This window comes from Orbicella franksi, chromosome 2 (genome assembly GCF_964199315.1).
Source record: "Orbicella franksi chromosome 2, jaOrbFran1.1, whole genome shotgun sequence".
Taxonomy (NCBI): Eukaryota; Metazoa; Cnidaria; class Anthozoa; order Scleractinia; family Merulinidae; genus Orbicella; species Orbicella franksi.
Genome location: NC_138146.1, coordinates 28,650,124 through 28,670,713, shown reverse-complemented (window position 1 = coordinate 28,670,713; position 20,590 = coordinate 28,650,124). Strand labels below are relative to the sequence as shown.

Here is a 20,590-nt window from a genome sequence, read left to right as displayed (position 1 = left end):
GTTGTTTTTCTTCGGTTAAGTTTGGTTTGAGGGTTTAGTGAAGATGTTTTATATCTGGATAACTATACGATGCTATTTTGGTTCTTTGAGTATTGTTATATTTATGTTCTTCAGGCGATATTCTTTGAGATATTTCTCTCTGCAATTACATATTTCATCCATCAAATTGTTATGGTACAAAGTGTATGGCATTGGCGTTCGCTCAGAAATAATCTGTTCGTCCTACCGAATAACGGCCATCGTCCTTTGAGCGAAGCCATTTGGCTGTGAGAAACTAAATAAAAGAGATTTTAAACTCCTTAGCCGATGTTTCTTTCATCTTTGTATTTCGCTTTACTCGCTAAACTTAAAATTTGGCAGACCACCGAGTCGTACTCTCCCCAGACCTTTTCAGTCACGGCAGCCGTAGTAGCACCAGCCGTAGTAATTCGCTTAAACTCCCTAGTGTTTAGTTGGTACAGCGCGATTGGTCAGTTTCAAAGGCATCACGTACCAAACCATTTTAGAGCACAAAGATACTGTGTCCTTCGAGGCACGTCCGAAATTACCACATTATTCAAGATTTAATGCTACTAAGGAAACAAGAAAAGTCGCAATCCTCAAAAGAACTGCCCTCCTCAGCATCTTCGTTTTCTTCAGATGTTTTGAGGTCAGGTTCGCTCCTCGCTCGTTTGTACAAGCAGGGCAGTAGTCACAAATATGAATGTATTTATTTGTGTGACTGGTTCAGCTGGCAGGCTGAAAATGAGGTGGGCGGATCTCTATCGAAGGGTAAAGACTGATTCACGAAGTGAAACATTAAACCTTCCAAATGAGATATTTCTCCATCCTGTATTTCTTACAGCTTTCTTTCAGTGTTAACCAGAATATGATTGGTCAGTTTTCACTAGATGTTACCACAAAGCCGATTTGTCTAATATTGTTCACTTCACTGAGACACGTTCGAGCGAGCTGTACTGAAAGGAAGTTCATAATGCAGCGATTGTTAGTACTCAAATAAATCTTGTCCCTTCATGGCTTAAATGCTGTCATTTCTTTCGTGTCAGTGCCTTAGTTACGAGGCTGGAACTGAGGTGCGGAGAGGTTTCTTTTAAAATGGAGGGAAAGATTGACTAATTGACCCATGACACCTCATATCTTCCCGTTTTTAACGAGATCGCGTCACGCTATTGACGTCTTGTGTTACACGCTGTTTCGAGAATTGACACGTAAGCCAAAGCTAAACAGGAACAGAACATGCCAAGCAAGCGGGGGATTTCAGCTCCTCTTTTTTTTGTCAACATACCCAGCAGTATTTGACAGTACAGTGAAACGTACCTTTTAGCCGAATGGTTAACTGCGCATCTATCGATGCCCATAACGTACACTCAGTCACCAACATCAACAATGCCAAACTTAATTCCGCTAAGTATTAAAGCAAGAGATGTATATGTGCATGTATCAGTTACCATCTTTGGATAATGACAACTAAATATAAATAAACGAATTAGCACTCCTGCAAACGCACAACTGTTTATTTAATAAATTAATGCCACGAACTAATATTAGTGAATCGGTATCTAATAGTAGCTCTGATTTTTAAAATAGTTAACTGAGTTTGGAACAAGTCTCGGGGTGCTAAATGCGTACTGAACACAATCACTGAACTATAAATGTGAAATCAAAGTCGTCATGTATGTGACCGTGAGTTTCTCTATAATAAAGAAAACATTGTAAATTTTCACTAACAGAAGACTGCTACGTGCTAATATGCTGAGGCAAGTTAAAACTACACCTGCTCCCAGAACAGCGCAACACAGAGAGTTACATCTCTTGGTAGGAAGTAGAGACCTGCGGTGTTTAGAGTGAGATGTTCCTACGAATAAAATGGCCTACATGTGGTTTGTAAGTGGTCAATGAGAATGGTCTATGCGAATAACCTACAGGCTCTTCCAGGAGCACTGTTACAAAACGAACATCGTGAAGGTCATGAAGCTGACATTTAAAACGGCTTAGCGTGTCAGCAAGATGGCTGAACCACAGGAAACACTTGCCATTTCACATTTTCATGAAACATTCAAACACTGACTGAAATGGCTTAGCAGAGTGATTTTGCGACCCACTGGATCGTAGTTTACATTAGTCTCTTTTCACCTGTAGAACCACAGGCAAAAGCTAGCTCGTTACAAACTGCATGAAACAACGGGAGATTTAAGCGTTTTATAAAACAACGATAGCACAATTATCTATAATGTCTAACTTAATTGCTCAACTAGCAAAATTCATAGTTGTATAAAATCTGCAATTACATGCGATATATAAATATATTTAACCTCTTCTTAATAAATCATTGCGGTACATGGTATCGTGCGCGAGCATTATCCTGAGGTCTAGTATAGCGATGAAGTTGTGAAAACTGAGGGACAAAATTGCGTGTAAAAACGATGGAGGAATGTGATTGTTGTAACTGTCATAAAAACCTTCTGCACTATATATAACACATCTCATCACGTCAGTAATTTTACAACTTTCCAGCTTTGCTGATATACTATTTACTCTCTCTCTCTTATTCTGATTATTTAGACAACCACATACTTTAGATTTCCTTGTATATATTATTATCAAACATTACTAACAGCTAAGGAAAATATAAATAATTTCTTACATTTATAATGTATTCTGTGACTGACTTCAAAGTTAACCTTAACTCTTTAATTAGGTGGTTTAAGATAATAAATAACTTGTCCAACGGGCTCCAACAGTTCACGTATTCTTGCTAAAATAGAGTATCTGTCTACCATGACGCTGCTGTGCCTGTTCACGATGGTTATTCCAATCACCAAAACCACCAACAAGATGATGACAGAAACCGTAAACCTGAATGCAGCTGATAAACATCTCCAGCACACACCTGGTCTCTTGGCTCTGAAAATAATTTAATGGAGTATTCAAATAAGGGAGGGCAGTTTGCCATACAATTCAAGGAAATATAAAACAAAAATAAATCACAACTGTTTAAAGAGGAAGCCACATCAGCCTTAATTAGCAGGTTTTCATGCGGGGCTTCTACATTGGTCGGAATGGAATTTGGAGATGTTGGTTTTTGTGGAGGAAGGAAAACCGGAGACAAACCATGGGAGCAAAGCGAGAACTAACAAACTCAACCCACATATGGCACCAGGGCGGAATCAAACCCGGGCCACATTGGTGAGAGGCGAGCGCTCTCACCACTGCGCCAGCCCTGCTCCCCAGTAGAAATAGATTTCTTTATTGACTAACTCCAAATCTGTCAAACTCAACCATTTCACTCCCTGCGAGAGGGTTGATTTAGAAGGTTCGATCAGTCTTGCTTAGAACTGTCGCACGCAACATGCTAAAGACATGCTTCCTAACTTAATTCTGGTTCCGTCGACGAATAATCTGCAACTCAGTCTATTGACCCACAGGGCCTTTCCTAACGGTTCCAGTCCGAAACCGCTCCCATTTCCGGTCTCGAGTAAACCGACCTGATCCAGTTATGTCTGGACCGGAAGCATTTGGGACTGATTTCGTTTGTTATGTTGTGTCGTAACCCCGTCGCATGTGACAGCTGTAGGCAAAAATCGCTCTGTCTAAATTGGCCGTTATTCTTCTTGCAACTTTGCAAATTACTGAACACTCTGTCAAAGAAAATAAAATCCCAATTTATCTCAAGAGAGCAGTAGAAATAAAGACACCGGAACTTTTCTCACAGGTAGAATTCAAAACAAAAGTCAGCCGCCAACGTTCGTAACTGAAAGTAGGAAAATCTATCAGTTACACAAAAAGAGTCTCTACTTACGTTGGCTGCACTGAATCTTCTTCTGACTCGAATTCTCCGCCTTCACTTTCATGCTCACTGGATTCCTTGATTTCATCCGAATCTGGAGATGCCGATGGATTATCTTCAGGAGCGACCTGCTCTTCCTGTTCCGCTTCTCCCTCGTCTGTTTCCTCCTGTGTATTTTTTGTGTCTTTTTCTCCCTCGGAACCACTGACAACTACTTCTGGAACATCGTTTGTCTTGTCTTCTGAGGTGCTCTCAGTCAAAGAATCAGTTTTCACTGTAGATGGCTCTACAGCCCGGGGCGGCGTAACTCCTGAAGCCTCTCTTTCTTGTCTGCTAGCTTCTGTACGACGCCTAAAGCTTCGGAGAGCTTCCTTGGCACGCATTGAGGTAGTGTGAAAGGCCATGACGAAGTTAAGAAGGCTATTTTGTTTTGTACCATCGCCTCCTGCTTCAGGCTGAAACAAAAGAATGCCAATCTTGAAAAATTCTCCTCGTGTTGTTGATCGTGACAAGAAGAATGTACAAGCTAGCACAGACTTTGAAAGAGATTTTAAAAATTTCGTGACTAGAACAGTAAATAAAATAAAGGAAGAACATTGAAGGAGTGTGAGAAAAATGGTACCGAAATGAACCAGAGACCTATCATTCTGTTGCACTTAAAGAGTAGAATGGTTGGCAAAATAAAATAAGACAAACTGACAGACAAGTAAAGTAAACAAAACAGTCTTTCCAAATTTCTGGAAAGATACCAAGAAGTATTCTTACTTGACGAGTATGGGAAGATGAAGGACCGTCAACCCTCTGAGAATCTAAACATTGCAAATAAATAAAAACAAATAAATCAATAAATAACCAAACAAATACATGAATAAATAAACAAATAAATAAATGCCGGAATTGGTGACTGATGCGGAAGCAATAAAAAGTGCTGCTATAGATGGGGAATAAGTTGTAGCCTTCACAAACTTCTTGAATGATACACCACAAAACGATACAGTAGATAATCATTTTTACAGCACGAAGAGCATGTAATTTGAATTTTCTTTTGTTGATTTATTACAATCAATAACTGCCAAGGGATTGTTTTTCCAGTTTTGTTTGTGAGATTAACAGCCAACATTTATTCCAACGTTATTATTACCAAGTCTGGTAGGTCCATTAGCTAACGTTCCAGCTGTCACGGGTTCATCAGCAACTAATCTTTCCTTCAGACGCAATTCATTTAGGTCTTCTCGTACACGCTCTAAATGTCGCGTCAAGTTCTCGGCGTGGCTTATCATGACCTCCACTCCGGATGACATGCGAGCTTCCTACATAAGCCAAGTTAAAACAAAGTCAGGTTACGTAAAGGAAACATTACTAGCAACTTATCGTGCGACAAAGTTGAAATGCAAGTTGAAAAGTGTTCTTGCTAGTTGGAAACAGAAGCAACCTGTATGTTGCGCTAAGCAGACACAAGTGCCACAAAGTTGTCATAACGTGACACACGGGTAATACAAGTTGCAAGAAAATGTTGCCAGTATTATTTTTCCTTGAGTTACTTTTCTACAATACACCAAACGTTCTTCAAATCGGGGGAAACCTCACATCAATATATGGACTGTTTCAATCATTAAGTCTATCGGGGAACAAGATTGGAGAAGATTGATACCGACAACGTCGTCTTTATAAACGTTTAGGTTAAAGGTTCTCAGATATTCTATAAATGAGTCAAGTGAGTTACGTACCACCTTTATAGATAGTTATTTTAGTTGTTAACCTCAGTATAGCTAACCTGTTGAACACAACCATGTTGTTCTGTTTGAGTTGACACCCGTTGTGAAGACTTCTTTATTACTTCTACTTGAGACTTCAATACCGACAACATATCCTGTCATAAAAACGTTCGCCATTAATCTAATTATCCGGTCGCTACTTTATAACAAGCAGTATAGCGCTTGACGTTACGTGCGAGATTTTACCGCAGTTAATTATAACGAAGATTGTGTTTAGACCAAAAATATGTTACTCTAGACCAAGGCTTTTTTTACGAAGGAAGTTTACAATTTCTGCCTCCTTTCCACGACGTACCTGCATATCCTTAGTAAAACACATTTGTTCAAACTCCTATAAAACAATTAAAAAAAAAAAAAACACGGAAGAGATAAGAACAAACGTGAGTGTCACTACCGTTATTCACATATTACAAAAAACACTGAACGATATTCAAAAACACAAAGCGAATTTAAAACGTTTTTTTAAGACTTCTTTGCATCTCACTGTTTGTTGACTACTAAGATAGCACTGTAACGATTAAAACTTGACACGCATGTTGAATGTAAGGATCTAGCTCACTGTTTCATTCCTGGAATGAATGGGTAAGATGTCTTTTTACAAAGTACCTTAAGGACTTGACAAGAAACAAGATACCGAAGCAGAGTCAATGCTCTAGCGATCACCGTGACAAGCTTTGGACGCTGTCACGGCGTTTTTCTCAAGTGAATGTGACGGGAATCGATTCACTTGAGAAAGACGCTGTGACAACGTAGAAAGCTTGTGATCGCCAAAAAATATGACTCTGCCTCGGTATCTTGTTTCTTATTATGTCAACTAGAGTCTGGAAGCAATATCTTTACTCGATACCTTAAGGACATTTGACATGCTTTCCAGCTCTTTGTTCATGTTGGATTCCGCCTTATCTCTGGCTCGAGCCTGTACGCAAAACGTAACAAAAAAACAAAAAACAAAAAAAAAAACAAGGATGAAGTAAGTAATTGCAATGCCTAAATAGATAGTGACATTGTAGCTATCAGTAAAGGCCACCAAATCAATTCTCCTACAATCAGTTTACCTGAATTTCCAGTCGTCGGTTGAGTGTATCTTGATCTGTTTGGAAAGCTAACACCAGAGTCTTGAACTGTTTCTGTTCAGAAAACAAAATAAACCAAAATGACACTTACACATACACTAATTGTCAAACAGGTACCAGTGAAGGTGAAACATTTATCTCCTGCTTATGTTTTTGACCAAGTAGAGCCAGACTTGTCATCAGCCACACCAACCCAATTCAAAAGTTATATATCTATCTATCGGAAAAAAAAAAAACTCCCCATAAAAACAACAAAATACCCGAAGGCTTTCAAAGAAATACATGGATGTATGGAAAAAAATACGAATTTTCGTTTTACGTCTCTCTTTACGTTTCGGTTGAAATTTCATAGTAGGTCCAAAACAATACCAGCGAGAAGATTGCAGTGGAAGAAAAGAACCCGCACACTGAATTTATAGGTACATGCCAATTGGCATTTCTTCCTATTTTGTAATGGTGCAAAGCCGTCTTATGACGTTGGTTATCAAAGACACCAATAAGCTGAAAGACTCACTGCTCTTTACCTCGATTTCTTTTTCATTTGGAGCTGGCCTGTAGACAAATAATACGAGAAACTTGGTCAAACAAAAAATATTGGTAAAGTACACAACCAATAATACGACAATCATTACGTTTTACAAATGCATCTTTCGCTAAAATTGAAAACTAACCAAGAGATTATGGTCATAGTCTCTGGAATTAACAAATGCCACGAAAAGTTTAACTCTTCATCGAATCTCCTTATGGGCAAAGACGCAGAAATAGAAAACTCCGTTTTTACGCTTACTTAGAAAAAACAAAAACAAACTAAAACATATAAGCAAGAATTGTCATTCAATTTATAAGTCTAAATGCAATAGGTGAGACTGACGAAATAGGTATATACATAACATATTGACTCCCAAGATAAGCACACCTTACCTGACACGTAATGACACTCCATCCACAAAATTCTTGCTTCCAACTGAACTTTCTAACGCCATGCTTGTTTCACTCGCGTAAGAATCAAACTCTTCCGGTATCTTAAATGCCACAGAGAGCTTCTTTCTCCATAACTTTGTGGCAGACCTCTCTTTGTCGACAGCTAGACTCGTTTTACCAGAGCCTGAATCCTCTGATGAAGGTTTATCAGTCTTATTTTCCTTTTCTATTGTCCTGATTTCTGGAACTTGAGACTCCGTTACGCCTGATTTTCGTCGTCGGTTTTTCCCGTCAGTTTGAGTATCTTCGTCAGTAATCGTCGCTTTATCGGCAACACTAATCTGTCTCTCGATCAACTCGATTTCCCTTAGAAGGTCCGTTTGTGAGCCTGTCGTTACGAAATCCTTTAAATCTGTTTGACTACTCGACGTTGTCAATTCTCGACCAGTATTTTCAACAAGCTGCAAAAATTTACCACTAGGTGATTCAGAAGTACCATCTACTTCATGTCTACCACTTTTTGAACTTAAAGAGTCACTGGAGAGAGAAGAATATCGCCGCTTATACAAGTCATTGCTCAGCCAACTTTCAGTGGCTTGTTCTTTCTGATGGACCATAGTAACCTCTTGATAAGTAGGGTAAATTTTCTCTTCAAATTCATTCACAGGCTTTCCATCTGGAGAGTCTCTTCCGACGCCCTGAAAGTGCAGGTGAAAAGCAATTAAACCACAATTACTGAGAAACACATAAAGTGACTAGGAGTATTACCGCTGCTCCAGTTGGATGGGACACCAGTCCATCAGAGCTTTCATCCCCTACCCTATCCCACAGCATTAATATTTCGACTATACCCACTTACCATACATTCCCAGAGGCAAGGCGTAAATAAAGTACCTTGCCCGATAGCATCATAATGACCCCGGCCTGGCCGGCTCGAATGCTTCGTAAGAGAATCGCGAATGTTGATCACAAACAAAAGAAGACAAGAAGGCTTACAACGAATCTGCAGTGGAAAGGAAAAAGGAGCAGAGAAAAGCAAAAGGCGTACCTGTTTAAATAATTTAAAAGCCCTTATAATGTTCAATTATAGAGGAATAGCAGGGGCTTAAAATCAGCGATTGACGACTACCAAGCCATGCAGTGAAGAGTATTAAGGACATCAGGGTATGCTATCTTCGCCAAGAATCAAGTTTTGTAACAGGACTGGCCAACAAAGTACCAAACACACTTTTGATCTTGTATCTAATTAAAACCTTGTTCATTGAAAGTAACTGAAATTAGAAAAAAGAAGCCAACAAACCTGCATCCTTCTGCTTGTATCAGACTGTGAAACATAATCATACAACTTTGTCCTCACCATGTGACCAGTGATACAAGGTGACGAACAACGGGGTGACTGAAAAATATCCAAACATTGAGTGAACAGATGACGAAAACGACGCAAGTAGTTACAAAACCTACCGTACAAAATGAAAAAAAAAAAAAAAAAAAAAAAAAAAAAAAAAAAAAGGAAAAGGAAAGGAAAGAAAGAAAGAAAACAAGCTACAGCATATTACCAGTGTAAACCAGACCACAGTACACTTTTTTATCAGAGCAAATTGCTTTTCCGGCCGAGGGTGAATATTCTTATTTTTCTGCCGATTTAAGGCTGAAAATATTCTTGTGAATATTCTTAGATTTTATACGGTTTAGTTAAAAACATGTAATTGTATTGTATTTACAAATTTTCAACACACAAAATCACATACTTTTCAAAATCTTGGCCTCGAGTTTATTCTTAAAATTTCGAAAACTTCAGCCTCGATATTCTTATAAACTATATTAATATTCTTATATTAACAAAGTGTACATATTTTTACTGCTGTTCCTAAAGGGCATAGCAAGTAACGTTCTATACTGAAATCACCGCAATAATTATACAGTATGCATTTGAACTGAGTGTGCTCAAAAGAGTACCTCTCTACTTCTGTTGAGAACCTCTGTATCGTTGTTAGGTATTGCCTCAAATATTTCCTTCAGCTCATCTGAGTGCCTTGAAACTGACAGCTGAATGGACTCCTGTTTGGCAATGGCAGAAATTAGATCACAAGTTGACTTACACGGTAACATATGTAAGTTGATACATGTACAAGTGGATATATACTAAAAGATCATATGTGTGAACTGTGGAGAAAGATATGAGGACATGATTGATCATCGCAGATATATGCACAACTTACATTGTAAGCAGCTGTGAAATTAAAGCCTGAGAAAAATTCATCACAGCTTAAGTTGTTTATATCACTGCGATGAGGAATCATGTGTTCATATGTAAGTTGATATATATTTTCAATACAGCCCCCGACATTTCGTAGGATTTTTCGTTCCCTCCAGAATTCGAGAGCTGTAATAGCACGTAGTTACTGAAGGGCTTCATTGACTACATGGTGATTTTCGTGACTTGCTCTGAAAAATACCGTTGTGAAGGGGGGAACGCAACACTTACCTCTAATGTCGAAGTTCTTCTCTTTTCCATATTAAGCTGCGACGTCGTTTTTACCAATTCACTTTCCAGTTCTTTTATTCTCACTTTAAGAAGCAAAGAACAACAATTTCTTAGTTGTTTAACACTCTTGTAGCTAAGTGTCGAGTATGAAATGAATACATCATAAGATTACCTAACAAAATTGTCTGCTGACTTTCCAACTCATCTTGGCTTCTGTAAATACAACCAATCAACAAAAAATTGTGATTATTCTATTACACTAAATTTGTGTTATACAAATGATAACTTGAGAGTCTAAAAATGTTCAATAAAGTTCTTTTAACAAAGTAAAAGGCACAAATCTCTCATCTTTTGTGACTAAGATATGCACACCTTAAAACTCTACACACCAACCCGAGCACGAAAACAGTTTGTTATCTACATTACATGAAACCTAGCACGCCCTTACTTTCTAAGTTTCACAAGTTCATCTTCCAGTGTTGAACTTAAAAGTTTCTGAAAAAAAGAGAAGAGAAAACGTCATGAGAGTGAAGAAAATCAACAATTAAGACTCAACTGTGATTATGTAAACATGTATTAATTTTCTTCCCTTGCCAGCTGTTCGCGTGTATTAACAACGAATTACGACTGGCGGATGCATTCAATACCCAAAGTAACAACTTGCCTCATTGTCAACAGGTGTAAATAATGATAACTTTACCTCATTTTCCATAGATCTTGTAAGACTTTCTTTCTCGTCCCTGATTTTAAATGGGGAAAAGGTTTCAGTTGCAGTTAAAACCCTTTGACTAGTAACTGGCCGCACTAATTAACTCGACTGATCTATGGTTTGGCCCACAAAAATGTGGCCCTTATTTAAAACCAGATGGCTCAAAGGCAGGGTGGTTTCCATTGCCAAAACAATCGTTTTCCCTTTTACCTAAGGAAAGGTCAAATTTTTAAGTCTTGCAAGCTTATAGAGTAGCCCAGACAATATTACAGAAGGGGTTCCATTCACATCTAGGTTAAGTGGCAGCCTGAAGTAATTCAAAGGGAAACACTTAAAATACCTTGCTACAAAATTATATCAGTTACAAACAGTTCTTTTCAAACCTACCTAGTTTTAAACAAATCCGAAGTGACTGCTGATAGCTGTGGGATAAAATTCAATATTTTGTAAGGTACAAGAATTTACTGGATAAATTAACGACATCCATTACACTGCACATTTACCTGCTGTTCAAGAAATCCCAATTTTTCACTCTGCTGTGTGACAGTTTTCATGTCTTGTTCATGTTTCCCCTCAAGCTCCAACATTCTAAAAGAAATGTTTTACATAAATCTTTGGGAGGAACATTTAACATTTAATGCCTGGCCCCGAGGGGAACAGTGAATTTGTTTCCCGAGAATCTCAATGTTTCCCGAGACGAAATTTGTTATATTGCAAAACAGATGGGTCAAACCGGTGGAAAACAAATAATCACTTTATTGACAAATGACGTGCAACAGCGGTCAACATTTCGCGGGTAACAGTGAGCTGTTTCCCGTTTGACGTCATAGTATTCGCTATGTTGCTCGCTCGTGGCATTTGGCGGGAAACAGTTTCATTGTTAGATGTCATGTGACCATGAACTAACCGATAAATGGGCGCGAAGTAGCGGGAAAAACGCCAGCTATATAACAATAAGCACTTGTGACTGGCCCCGCGGGAGACAGTAAGTTTTGTTTCCCCTCGACCTCAATGTTCCCCTCGGCGACCTCCCAACTCAAAGTAGAAAAAAACTGCGAAGAAATCGTTTGCTTTACGCCGACTGGCTCACAAATTTGCCGGCGCGGTTTCAAGGAGCACGACCTGATCACGTGCGAGTCGAAAGTTCATGTTGTTGTTTCCCTAGGGAGTTAGTGAGTTTTGTTCGCCCTAGAGAGTTGGTGAGTTTTGACCCACGACACGTGACACGTTTCACTCCAATCGGAAAACGTATTTGAGTTGGGGGTATAACAAAGCGATTTAGTTACATTTATTTCCTACTATTTCCTCCTGATGGGTTTATCCCTTTGCAGATTACAAAATGTAAATATCGATGTGAAACGTTTTATACATGTTTGCAAAATTTTTCTTGTGACTGATTTACTGGAGCCAGGGAGCAGATCCAGTCACTCTTACCTTGTACTCATTTCGTCATTACAAAGAGACATTGTTCCTAACTTTTGATAAGCTTTACTTCTCTCCTCAAAAAACTGCTTGTTCTCTTCTGTCGGGTCAAAACAAAAAAAAAAAGGTTGGGTGACAGACCAAAAATTAATTGCTGTTCCTTAGTTGATGCGACTTCAAACGAACGGAAAGAATGAGATGTGCAAATTCAAACAACGGCACTGTTTACATTAACTAACCTTTAAGCTTTTTCACAGTAGCTAAAAGTTTCATGGTCCTACACAGGTAGAAACAAAGTACATTCTCATTGAAATTTATTTTCAAAATGAAGATAATAAAATACATAGAACTCAATAACTGAAAAATGTGCAACAGCTTTTTGTAGTGTGATTCAAGCTCCTAAATAAAGTTGTGAGTACACTTGCTACAGGATATTTCGTTTTTTGGTTTCTAGATAAGGTCCTATAAACTGCTTTATTTACAATTATACACACATTCAAACCAATCGTTTATACGTGCACATGTATCTATTTATTTATAGTACATGTAACATGGCAATAAAAGTAAAGCGCAGTTACTCTAATACAATAACTACAATACATGTAAGTAAAGACTAGCATTTAACAGAGCAGCGAAGCATTTCTGTATTTCACAAAACGTACCTCTTCTCTGCAGCTCTCTTTTTTGCACAGAGAGTTGACACTCTCTCAGCAAATGTATCCAGCTCTTGGGTTAACTGCTCCCTTAGAACCTAACAGTTCAAAGAAGTACACATGATCATGCACAAATAGACCCACAATGTATCAAAATCACTTGCCATGTTAAAACTAACACAGTCAAATCCTGTTACATGTAGTTGTAATTCTTCAAGGGTCATAAAAAGTACTTGGTAAAAAGTAATCTTCTTGGCACCTGTAACTGTCTTATCAACAGACAGATATGACAACAAACATCTTTATTACCTCCTGTTTGTCTTTAACTTCTACACTTCTGTCCAGAGCTGCTAATTCATCGATCTGTTTCAGAGCCCTTTCTTTCTTCTCATTGAATTCATTCGCCTTGAAAAGAGAAAGTTAAGCAAGTCAGTAATTGTAAACGTAAAGTTGAGTAAGAGATATTGAATTTAGAAGATGTACACATGCAACTGCAATACACATACCAGTTGTGTTGCTGTTATACTGTATTTTTCAAAAGTGGCATTTGTACTGGTTGAGTCTATTGACAATCCAGACAGCCATGATTGATCCAAGTCAGTCAATGACGCATCCACCTCACTACCATCCAGGCTATCATTCAAACTGAATTGACCACCCACCATTGGAGAAGGAAGACCCTTGGTTTCACTGGTCTGCATGAAAATCAATTAAAAATGTATTTGTTGTACCCACTCTGGCATTTTTTTGTTAGTTGCATTTAGCTTGTCTGGGGTGATTCCTGGAGCCTTAGTCTAATTAAGAGATATCAGAGTCTAATTTTGTGGGCATAGCTCAAGACTACATTATATTTTGTCTTTTTTTTAAATTTTAAGAGGTTTCAATTTTCAAATGATTTATTTTCTTATTTTAGTTTAATTATCTAAAGGACACCAGGATCAGAGTCAGCCGCTCCAACCACCCTATACTGCACCCTACTGTCAGTTTAAATAACCTTGTTTACTTTTATTCTGTAGGAAACAAACCATGAGTGGAAGTATTATACAAAAGTCTTTATACATGTAGCTCGTCCCTTAACATTTTACATGTTCATTCATTTACCTCTTGGGCTTGGAGCTCCTGCTGCAGAGAAGACTGCCGAGCAAATGGTGTGCTAGTTAAAGCTGGTCCATTTTGAACCAACTGACTCTTTTCTGCAGACAGATCGCTTCTTTTATGTCTGTAAAGCAAATGGTAAATAATATGTAAATCAGGTGAGCACAGTGGACCTCCTCCAGAATTCATAAATTCTTAGAAGGAGATTAGAAAGGTGTTCTATCTTAACTCCTTCATTATCAAGCCACTTTATAACCTCAGTCCAGAAATTCTTAGAATAGTGACAAGAAATAAAAAAGTGCTCCAAGGATTCGCTCATTTCACCACAAAAGGAACACGCCGGAGATGGTATAATACCTAGTTTTGCTTAAAAAGAATTCGTTACCAGACACCTGTTAAGTAATTTATACTGAAGTTTCCGCGATTTTGTGTCCAAGGAAGTGCAAAATGGCAAGCTGTAAATCTCTTTCCATTCTAGAACGTCAATGATAAAAAGGGTATTAAAATTCAGTTGGGCAGTTGGTGGAGTGACGATTTTATTTCAAAGTTCCTTATAGATAGTCTTTGAAACCACTGTTTCTATTAAAACATTTTTTCCATCAAAACTTAACTTAATTTCATGATGCAAATTGAAAGGCTCGTCTCTGACTATAGAAACAGACATGGTTAATGATTTACACCATTCAGCTGATAAGGCATTGATTACAGAAATAAGTGTGAAGATATCTAATGGCGAGATGTTTAGTTCTCTCAACTTGTCATTACATGTACTTCTGACAATAAACTCATTGTTATTGGAGATTAGATCCCCCATTCTAAGAATTCCTTTTTCTGCAAGATTTCTAAAATACACAGATTTGCCTCCAATACAAATAAATTTATTGTTCCGTACAATAGCTTTTGAAAGATCTTGTCTATTTTGATCCTGTAAACTGATGCGATTTGCTGCAGAGCATTTTGTGAAACTTTTTAAGCATTCTTCTTAAAATGCTGGAAGCTTTATACATGTAGGCAATTTCTTCAAATCAAAATTGCAACATAAGATAAATTTACCTCCAACAGGTTCAAGATAATGCAGAAGAATTTTTTTCCAGTTGCTTGCTTGCCAATTTCTCTCTGAGTTTCTATTATAGAATCTAAATGTGGAGCTTTAAGTACCCCATCTTCAATGTTGCTTATAAGAGCAGAATGTTTGATTTTATCCTTCCCCTTCCAAGTAAAATCAAAGATAATTTTGTTCACGTCTTTCACAAATTCGTTATTTACTGATATCAAGCTCGCACGATATAGGAAAATAGGAATGATAAGGGTTTTGACAATTTGAATTCTTCCGATAATGGTCAGATCCCTCCACCTCCAGATTCGTAGTTTTGTTGAATTGAATTCATTAATTCATCAACATTCAATTTTTGTTTAGCTCGGAAAAAAAAGAGCTGGGTGCCATTAAAAACTAAAACTTGGAGATGTACCTAAGTAAGTCCTCTTCCAGTTCAAAAATACGATTTTGTAATCTGCCTTTTTCGCACTTTAAAACCTGGGGAAAAGAAAGAGGCAACAACATTTACATCAAGCTGGACAAAGGACATTATATTTCTGTTCAGCCAGCTTGCAAAGTAAGGTCATTTGTAACACTGTAAGCAGGAGCAGAAGTTTTTGCTTCAGCCAAAATTGTACCAGAGTGTAACTTGAATTTGTTTTTATTCTCATTATTCCTTCCATATTGTCTCTACATAGTGTATTGTGACCTGCACTCTGTGAAAAAGGAAATTTAATGAAATAATGCTCAATCAAACACTGCACAATAGTTCCTAGGGGGTCTTACAAGCTGAGCAACACTGTTACTGTGCAATGGCTAGCCAACTATTAACATACTGTACACGTATGTAGATGAAAAAAAGTAGAGGCTCAACTCAGGTTGGTACCCTGGAGTATTATTGTTAAACTCGTTTAACAGTATACCATGTACATGTAGATTTATTATTACTGAAGTATAAACTGAATATTCGAAATATGATACCAAAAAGAAATTCATTTCATTATTAAGGTACTAATAAAGCTACACTATGTCCACTGCACAACATACACATTGTACCTCATTTGCTGATGCCAGACCTGCAATCATTGAAGAGTTTGTAGATGATTCCTGTAAAGAGAAACATGAGTTAGAGACTTCAGAAAAAAATGCTTATTGAAGCACATAAATACGTAACAAAGTCAAAATAAATCAGTAAAACAAACCAAACAGAAACAGAGACCAACAATATGTGGTACGGTTCAAGTTTCGCGACCATATACAGTAAAAAATTGGGCTTGTATACAGAACATCGTGTGGCTGCTACTGAGAGATTACTTTGGCAGTTGGAATGTACTTTACAAATTAGTAGCCTGATAACCATTGTGGTGAGGTGGCTGTAGGGCATGTAGAGAGGTTAAATAATAGTAGACGTATGGGCCATCTGCTGGGCAGAAACAAGTGGCCTTTTTAGAGTGGTGACCCTTAGTGAAGGTTCATAGATCTGCAGTTCTTATAATAATTATGACTTGGTTAAACCTCCCTCGATACATGCACATGTAAGTTGACAGAATGTTTTTATTTGGTGACTTGCAACACCTCTGGTCCCAAAATGTTACGACTGTACAGCCTGCAAGTCAGAGTACAAAGACATATTTACACATGTACTGTACATGTAGAAACTGTGGTTTTATCCGTTCACTAACATTGAGCACTTTCAATCAATCACTCTTTCATTTACAGGACCATGCAAAAAGCAGGAACTAATGTACCTTAGCAATCATGTCATTTTTAACTCCTTGAATCTCTTGGAGATCACTACAATATTGCTACCATGGAAATAAGAAGTTGAAATCACACTGTTATACAGGACTTGTTTAAAACCAGCAATACTGATCATTTTAACCATGATCTGATCTGAGAATAGTAACTCCCTCATGAATCTACCTAAATGATCATATAGAGCTTATAGTGATTCACATGTTTGGAGAAGGAACAAAGTAATAATTGTTACTTCTATAACAGTGGGAATCACAAGCACACAGTGGGTCATTCAATGTTTTAAGAGTACGACTGTTAGCTAGAAATTCAAGTGAGAGCAAAAGTATCCTAGTTGTTTATTTTAAAATGCACATATTTGTACAGGCATGTGTTACCTTTTGTTCAGCTAAATCAGTAATAAGTCGTTTTCTTTCTTCCTCAAGTAGTTCTATTTGAGCTTGAGTCTCCAGAAGCTGGGAGGTACAACAAAAGTGTACCATAATGTAATTGACTCTACATACTGTAATTATAGCAGTGTACATAATTGGATATTTTCATGTAAACTGACCATCATCATAGGCCTACAAACACATGTACATTATACAGTTGGTATGCACAGTTACGGTGAACAACTGAGCAAGTTATTTTCCTACCTTTTCTTCAACCTCATTTATATTACTTTCATATAAGGCACGCTCTTTCTCCTAATAAGAAAGAGGCAGAGAAAGAAGAAGTTAGTAATGGACCTGATAAAATTAGGCAGTATTCTGCACTTGTATACATGTATGCAAACTACAAAATATTAAAGTGAAAGTTTTTAAAAATAATTATCATGGAACCAGGTAGCTGATGCATGCAGTTTGATTTCCTTGTACATGTACATTTACTTGATTACTCAGAAACTACTTTTGAGGAAAGCGAGCAGCAAACTCAGGTGAGGTCCAGCCAAGCACAAGAAAATGAATTTTACCAGTCACCTGCTCTGCCAATAAAATCTTAAATTAGTTAAATAGGGTATACATATGCACAATGAGAGAACCAAAGCGTGACATCATGAAGGACACTGCTACAAACTGTATATATTAACAGGACTCCACTCACCAGCTGTGCAATTTTTGTTTGAAGGTGCTGATTTGCCTCCAAAGCATCAGCAACTGGTTAAAGAATCAAATAACAAGTTCTTAGTATGTAAACATAATTCAACAAACATACATGGATCAATTACCAGGACAAATGAGATGCAAATACTGTTGATCACTGGAGCAAATGAAGGTCCATTCAGGATTAATGTCAAAGAAAGTTTGTCACATAATACTCTTGGGACATGCCACTTAAATTTGCATGTAACCAATACTCTTGACACATGTAACATAAAAGATCTTCAATTTGCAACTATTCACAGAAAGGTGTTGAATTAATTCATACATGTACACACCTGTGTATAATGCTAAACACAATAATAATTTCAAAGTAATGTAGGTTGTCACTAACCTGCTTGTCTTAACTCTGCATTTTCTTTATCGTTTCCCTTGCTCTTTTCAATGATCAGCTGAGAACTAAATTATAACAAAAACATGGCTTTCTTCCCACTTCATTTACTGCAGAGTTTTACAAAGTACATGTACTTTTACACATGCAGACCCTTACTAACAGTAAATTGCTAGATGTACATGTACAAGTAACAAGTGTAACTGGAAATAACACAGTTCAGCAACATAAAGAGTAGAGCTTAAAGAGACCATAAATACTTGGCTACAGAAATAAATATGTGAATTATAAATAAACTTTAAACAACTTGCTTCCCAGTTTATCAAAATTTCATGATAGAACCAGTTACGATATGTTTTTACGTGCCTTTTATTCAGATTGGGAGTATGATCACACAAAACAAAAATATATCATTACATACCCTATCTTAAACATGCACATGTTTGTAAGGGTCTAACATTACACAACGCGAATGCACATGAAATGTGTATCACCTTCTCAACTGCTTTCGTAGACCCTCTATTTCTGCAGTAAGTTGGCTGTTTGCTTCCTCTGTACTTTCCATCTATAGCAAAAGGGTAACAATAACATCAATTGAAAGAACACTCTACAAATATGGCATTATTTGATTAATTTGGATAACAATGTACATGTATATACAAGTCAATGTATGTGAGCTTCCTTAACTTTAACATAGTACACAAGTCATATACATGTACATGTATTTCTACATACAAATTCCGAGTCTCTTATATCAGAGGCAAATTCACATGAGTTCCCTATAAATGGTAGGAAACACAGATGGATTCCATTTATTTAACAACTTTGAAATGCTTCAAGATTTACAGAATACAGTCATTATTATATTATTAATATTTATTAATCATGATTTGACTGACTTATAAGTGAACTTCTTTACTGTACCGTAATGAGCTTGATTTTACTTGCCACAGATACAATGTACTTATGGCTCAGCTTGTATATTACATGCAACTACATGTACATTTACCTGGGCCTGTATAACATTGTGCTGCTCTATTAGGCGCTTGTTATTGAGCTGAAGAGTTTCAATGGTATTAATCAGCTCACTATCCCTACAGAAAGAGAGATGACAGTACTTAGTACATGTACATGCAAGTCTAAGCTGATATAGTGATTATGGGAGGTTTTTTGCCACAACAAGAACTTATTGTTGGAAAATCTATCTTTTACATAGTAAATCACTATAAATAAGTCTCACTTATACTGGGAGTTCAGGGCCTGGGTATGTTCCTGCCAGGATCATCCAACATGTTGTGCAAGAACAAGTTTACCCACATTGTTTAGTCATGTTTTTGTTCAAGAACTCATTTGTTCTATGACCACTGCTGTCAATAAGAGCCAGCATCCACTAATTGTCTACAGTGGGTATTCTGTCATGAATTTCCCACTAAACTGTATAATGTTGGGTTTGTTCAAAATTGACCCTCTAAAGGAACCTGATACTGAACTGCTCTCTTGTTCCCTGAAGTATACTGCACCAGAGCAGCACCCTTCTTCAAGTCTTACTAAAGGCACCGACCTGTTGCTTCTATCATTTCCTGGTAGCTATTAAATGCCTACCACTTTAATCTGTGGTGCAACAGTGTTGGACCTAGCAGTCTTGTTGCTGGCACACCATAAATTACTATCGCTACCCAAGGACTACAAGATCAAAGGACCCAGCTTAGCAAGTCACCTCCACCTGGAAAAGTTGCTTTAAAAACCACACAAGTTTGGTTGTCTTCAAAATAGTGTACTACTGAAGTTAAGTTCTTGGCAAAAAGTCGACTAACCAATCTCTGTCTGAGGATTGTCCTCCTAGACCCTCAACACTGTCTGAACTTCCATTTGGTGTACTTGTTACTGCAATGATATTAAAAACATTAGTCAAGAAAGTAAACACCACACTTAGTGACCTAGAAACAAACTTAAACCCAACAGTAAATCCACTAGCTCCAGGCCATCATGCACAACTTTCTTTGCAGGCTGCCTGTGATGAACAAACATCAATTCCACCAGGAGTAACAACACTCCAAGTCTCTATGTTATAGAAACTGGGATAAGCTCCAGCATTGCGAACCTGAGTCTAACCCAAGTGTGATATCCTCAACTCATTCCTCATCATGTCCCGCAGGACACCGAAGGCCATCAAGTGTGATATAGCTTATGTATAAAAGGTATAAATACATGTACCTGTACAGTATACATGCAAAACGTTTCTTGATTTCTGTTAAAGTGCATACGACATGAAAAACATTTTCTGCTTATTTGAAAGGCCTTTCAAAATACAGAAGAATGGTGTTTTTCTTTTTGAAATATTCTTTTTCATTTTAGAGATATTGAAGTTTTTCTATTATGCAAATTAGATCAGTGATGACGTCATATTGT

At 37.5% G+C, this 20,590-nt stretch overlaps 1 protein-coding gene across 2 annotated transcripts in view; it reads right to left on the bottom strand.

Annotated features, from left to right (window-relative positions):
- Positions 1–1,496: 1,496 nt before the first annotated feature.
- Positions 1,497–20,590, bottom strand: part of LOC145479117 (inositol 1,4,5-triphosphate receptor associated 2-like) — a 27,485-nt gene continuing 8,391 nt past the window's right edge. For both annotated transcript variants that reach the window (XM_081457375.1, XM_081457376.1), the window contains 34 exons: positions 19,996–20,065; positions 19,191–19,275; positions 18,676–18,746; positions 18,185–18,249; positions 17,795–17,847; positions 17,347–17,397; positions 17,089–17,166; positions 16,705–16,761; positions 16,013–16,063; positions 15,390–15,454; positions 13,927–14,044; positions 13,332–13,520; positions 13,135–13,230; positions 12,835–12,923; positions 12,412–12,449; positions 12,185–12,272; positions 11,254–11,338; positions 11,138–11,172; positions 10,742–10,781; positions 10,490–10,536; positions 10,214–10,254; positions 10,042–10,124; positions 9,513–9,614; positions 8,857–8,952; positions 7,557–8,254; positions 7,160–7,187; positions 6,618–6,689; positions 6,410–6,478; positions 5,858–5,893; positions 5,562–5,657; positions 4,929–5,097; positions 4,553–4,596; positions 3,800–4,242; positions 1,497–2,904 (listed from right to left, as the gene is read on the bottom strand). In XM_081457375.1, the coding sequence (XP_081313501.1) occupies positions 2,691–2,904; positions 3,800–4,242; positions 4,553–4,596; positions 4,929–5,097; positions 5,562–5,657; positions 5,858–5,893; positions 6,410–6,478; positions 6,618–6,689; positions 7,160–7,187; positions 7,557–8,254; positions 8,857–8,952; positions 9,513–9,614; positions 10,042–10,124; positions 10,214–10,254; positions 10,490–10,536; positions 10,742–10,781; positions 11,138–11,172; positions 11,254–11,338; positions 12,185–12,272; positions 12,412–12,449; positions 12,835–12,923; positions 13,135–13,230; positions 13,332–13,520; positions 13,927–14,044; positions 15,390–15,454; positions 16,013–16,063; positions 16,705–16,761; positions 17,089–17,166; positions 17,347–17,397; positions 17,795–17,847; positions 18,185–18,249; positions 18,676–18,746; positions 19,191–19,275; positions 19,996–20,065 (3,662 nt within the window). In that variant the 3' untranslated portion in view covers positions 1,497–2,690. The remainder of the gene's footprint in view (positions 2,905–3,799; positions 4,243–4,552; positions 4,597–4,928; positions 5,098–5,561; positions 5,658–5,857; positions 5,894–6,409; positions 6,479–6,617; positions 6,690–7,159; positions 7,188–7,556; positions 8,255–8,856; positions 8,953–9,512; positions 9,615–10,041; positions 10,125–10,213; positions 10,255–10,489; positions 10,537–10,741; positions 10,782–11,137; positions 11,173–11,253; positions 11,339–12,184; positions 12,273–12,411; positions 12,450–12,834; positions 12,924–13,134; positions 13,231–13,331; positions 13,521–13,926; positions 14,045–15,389; positions 15,455–16,012; positions 16,064–16,704; positions 16,762–17,088; positions 17,167–17,346; positions 17,398–17,794; positions 17,848–18,184; positions 18,250–18,675; positions 18,747–19,190; positions 19,276–19,995; positions 20,066–20,590) is intronic.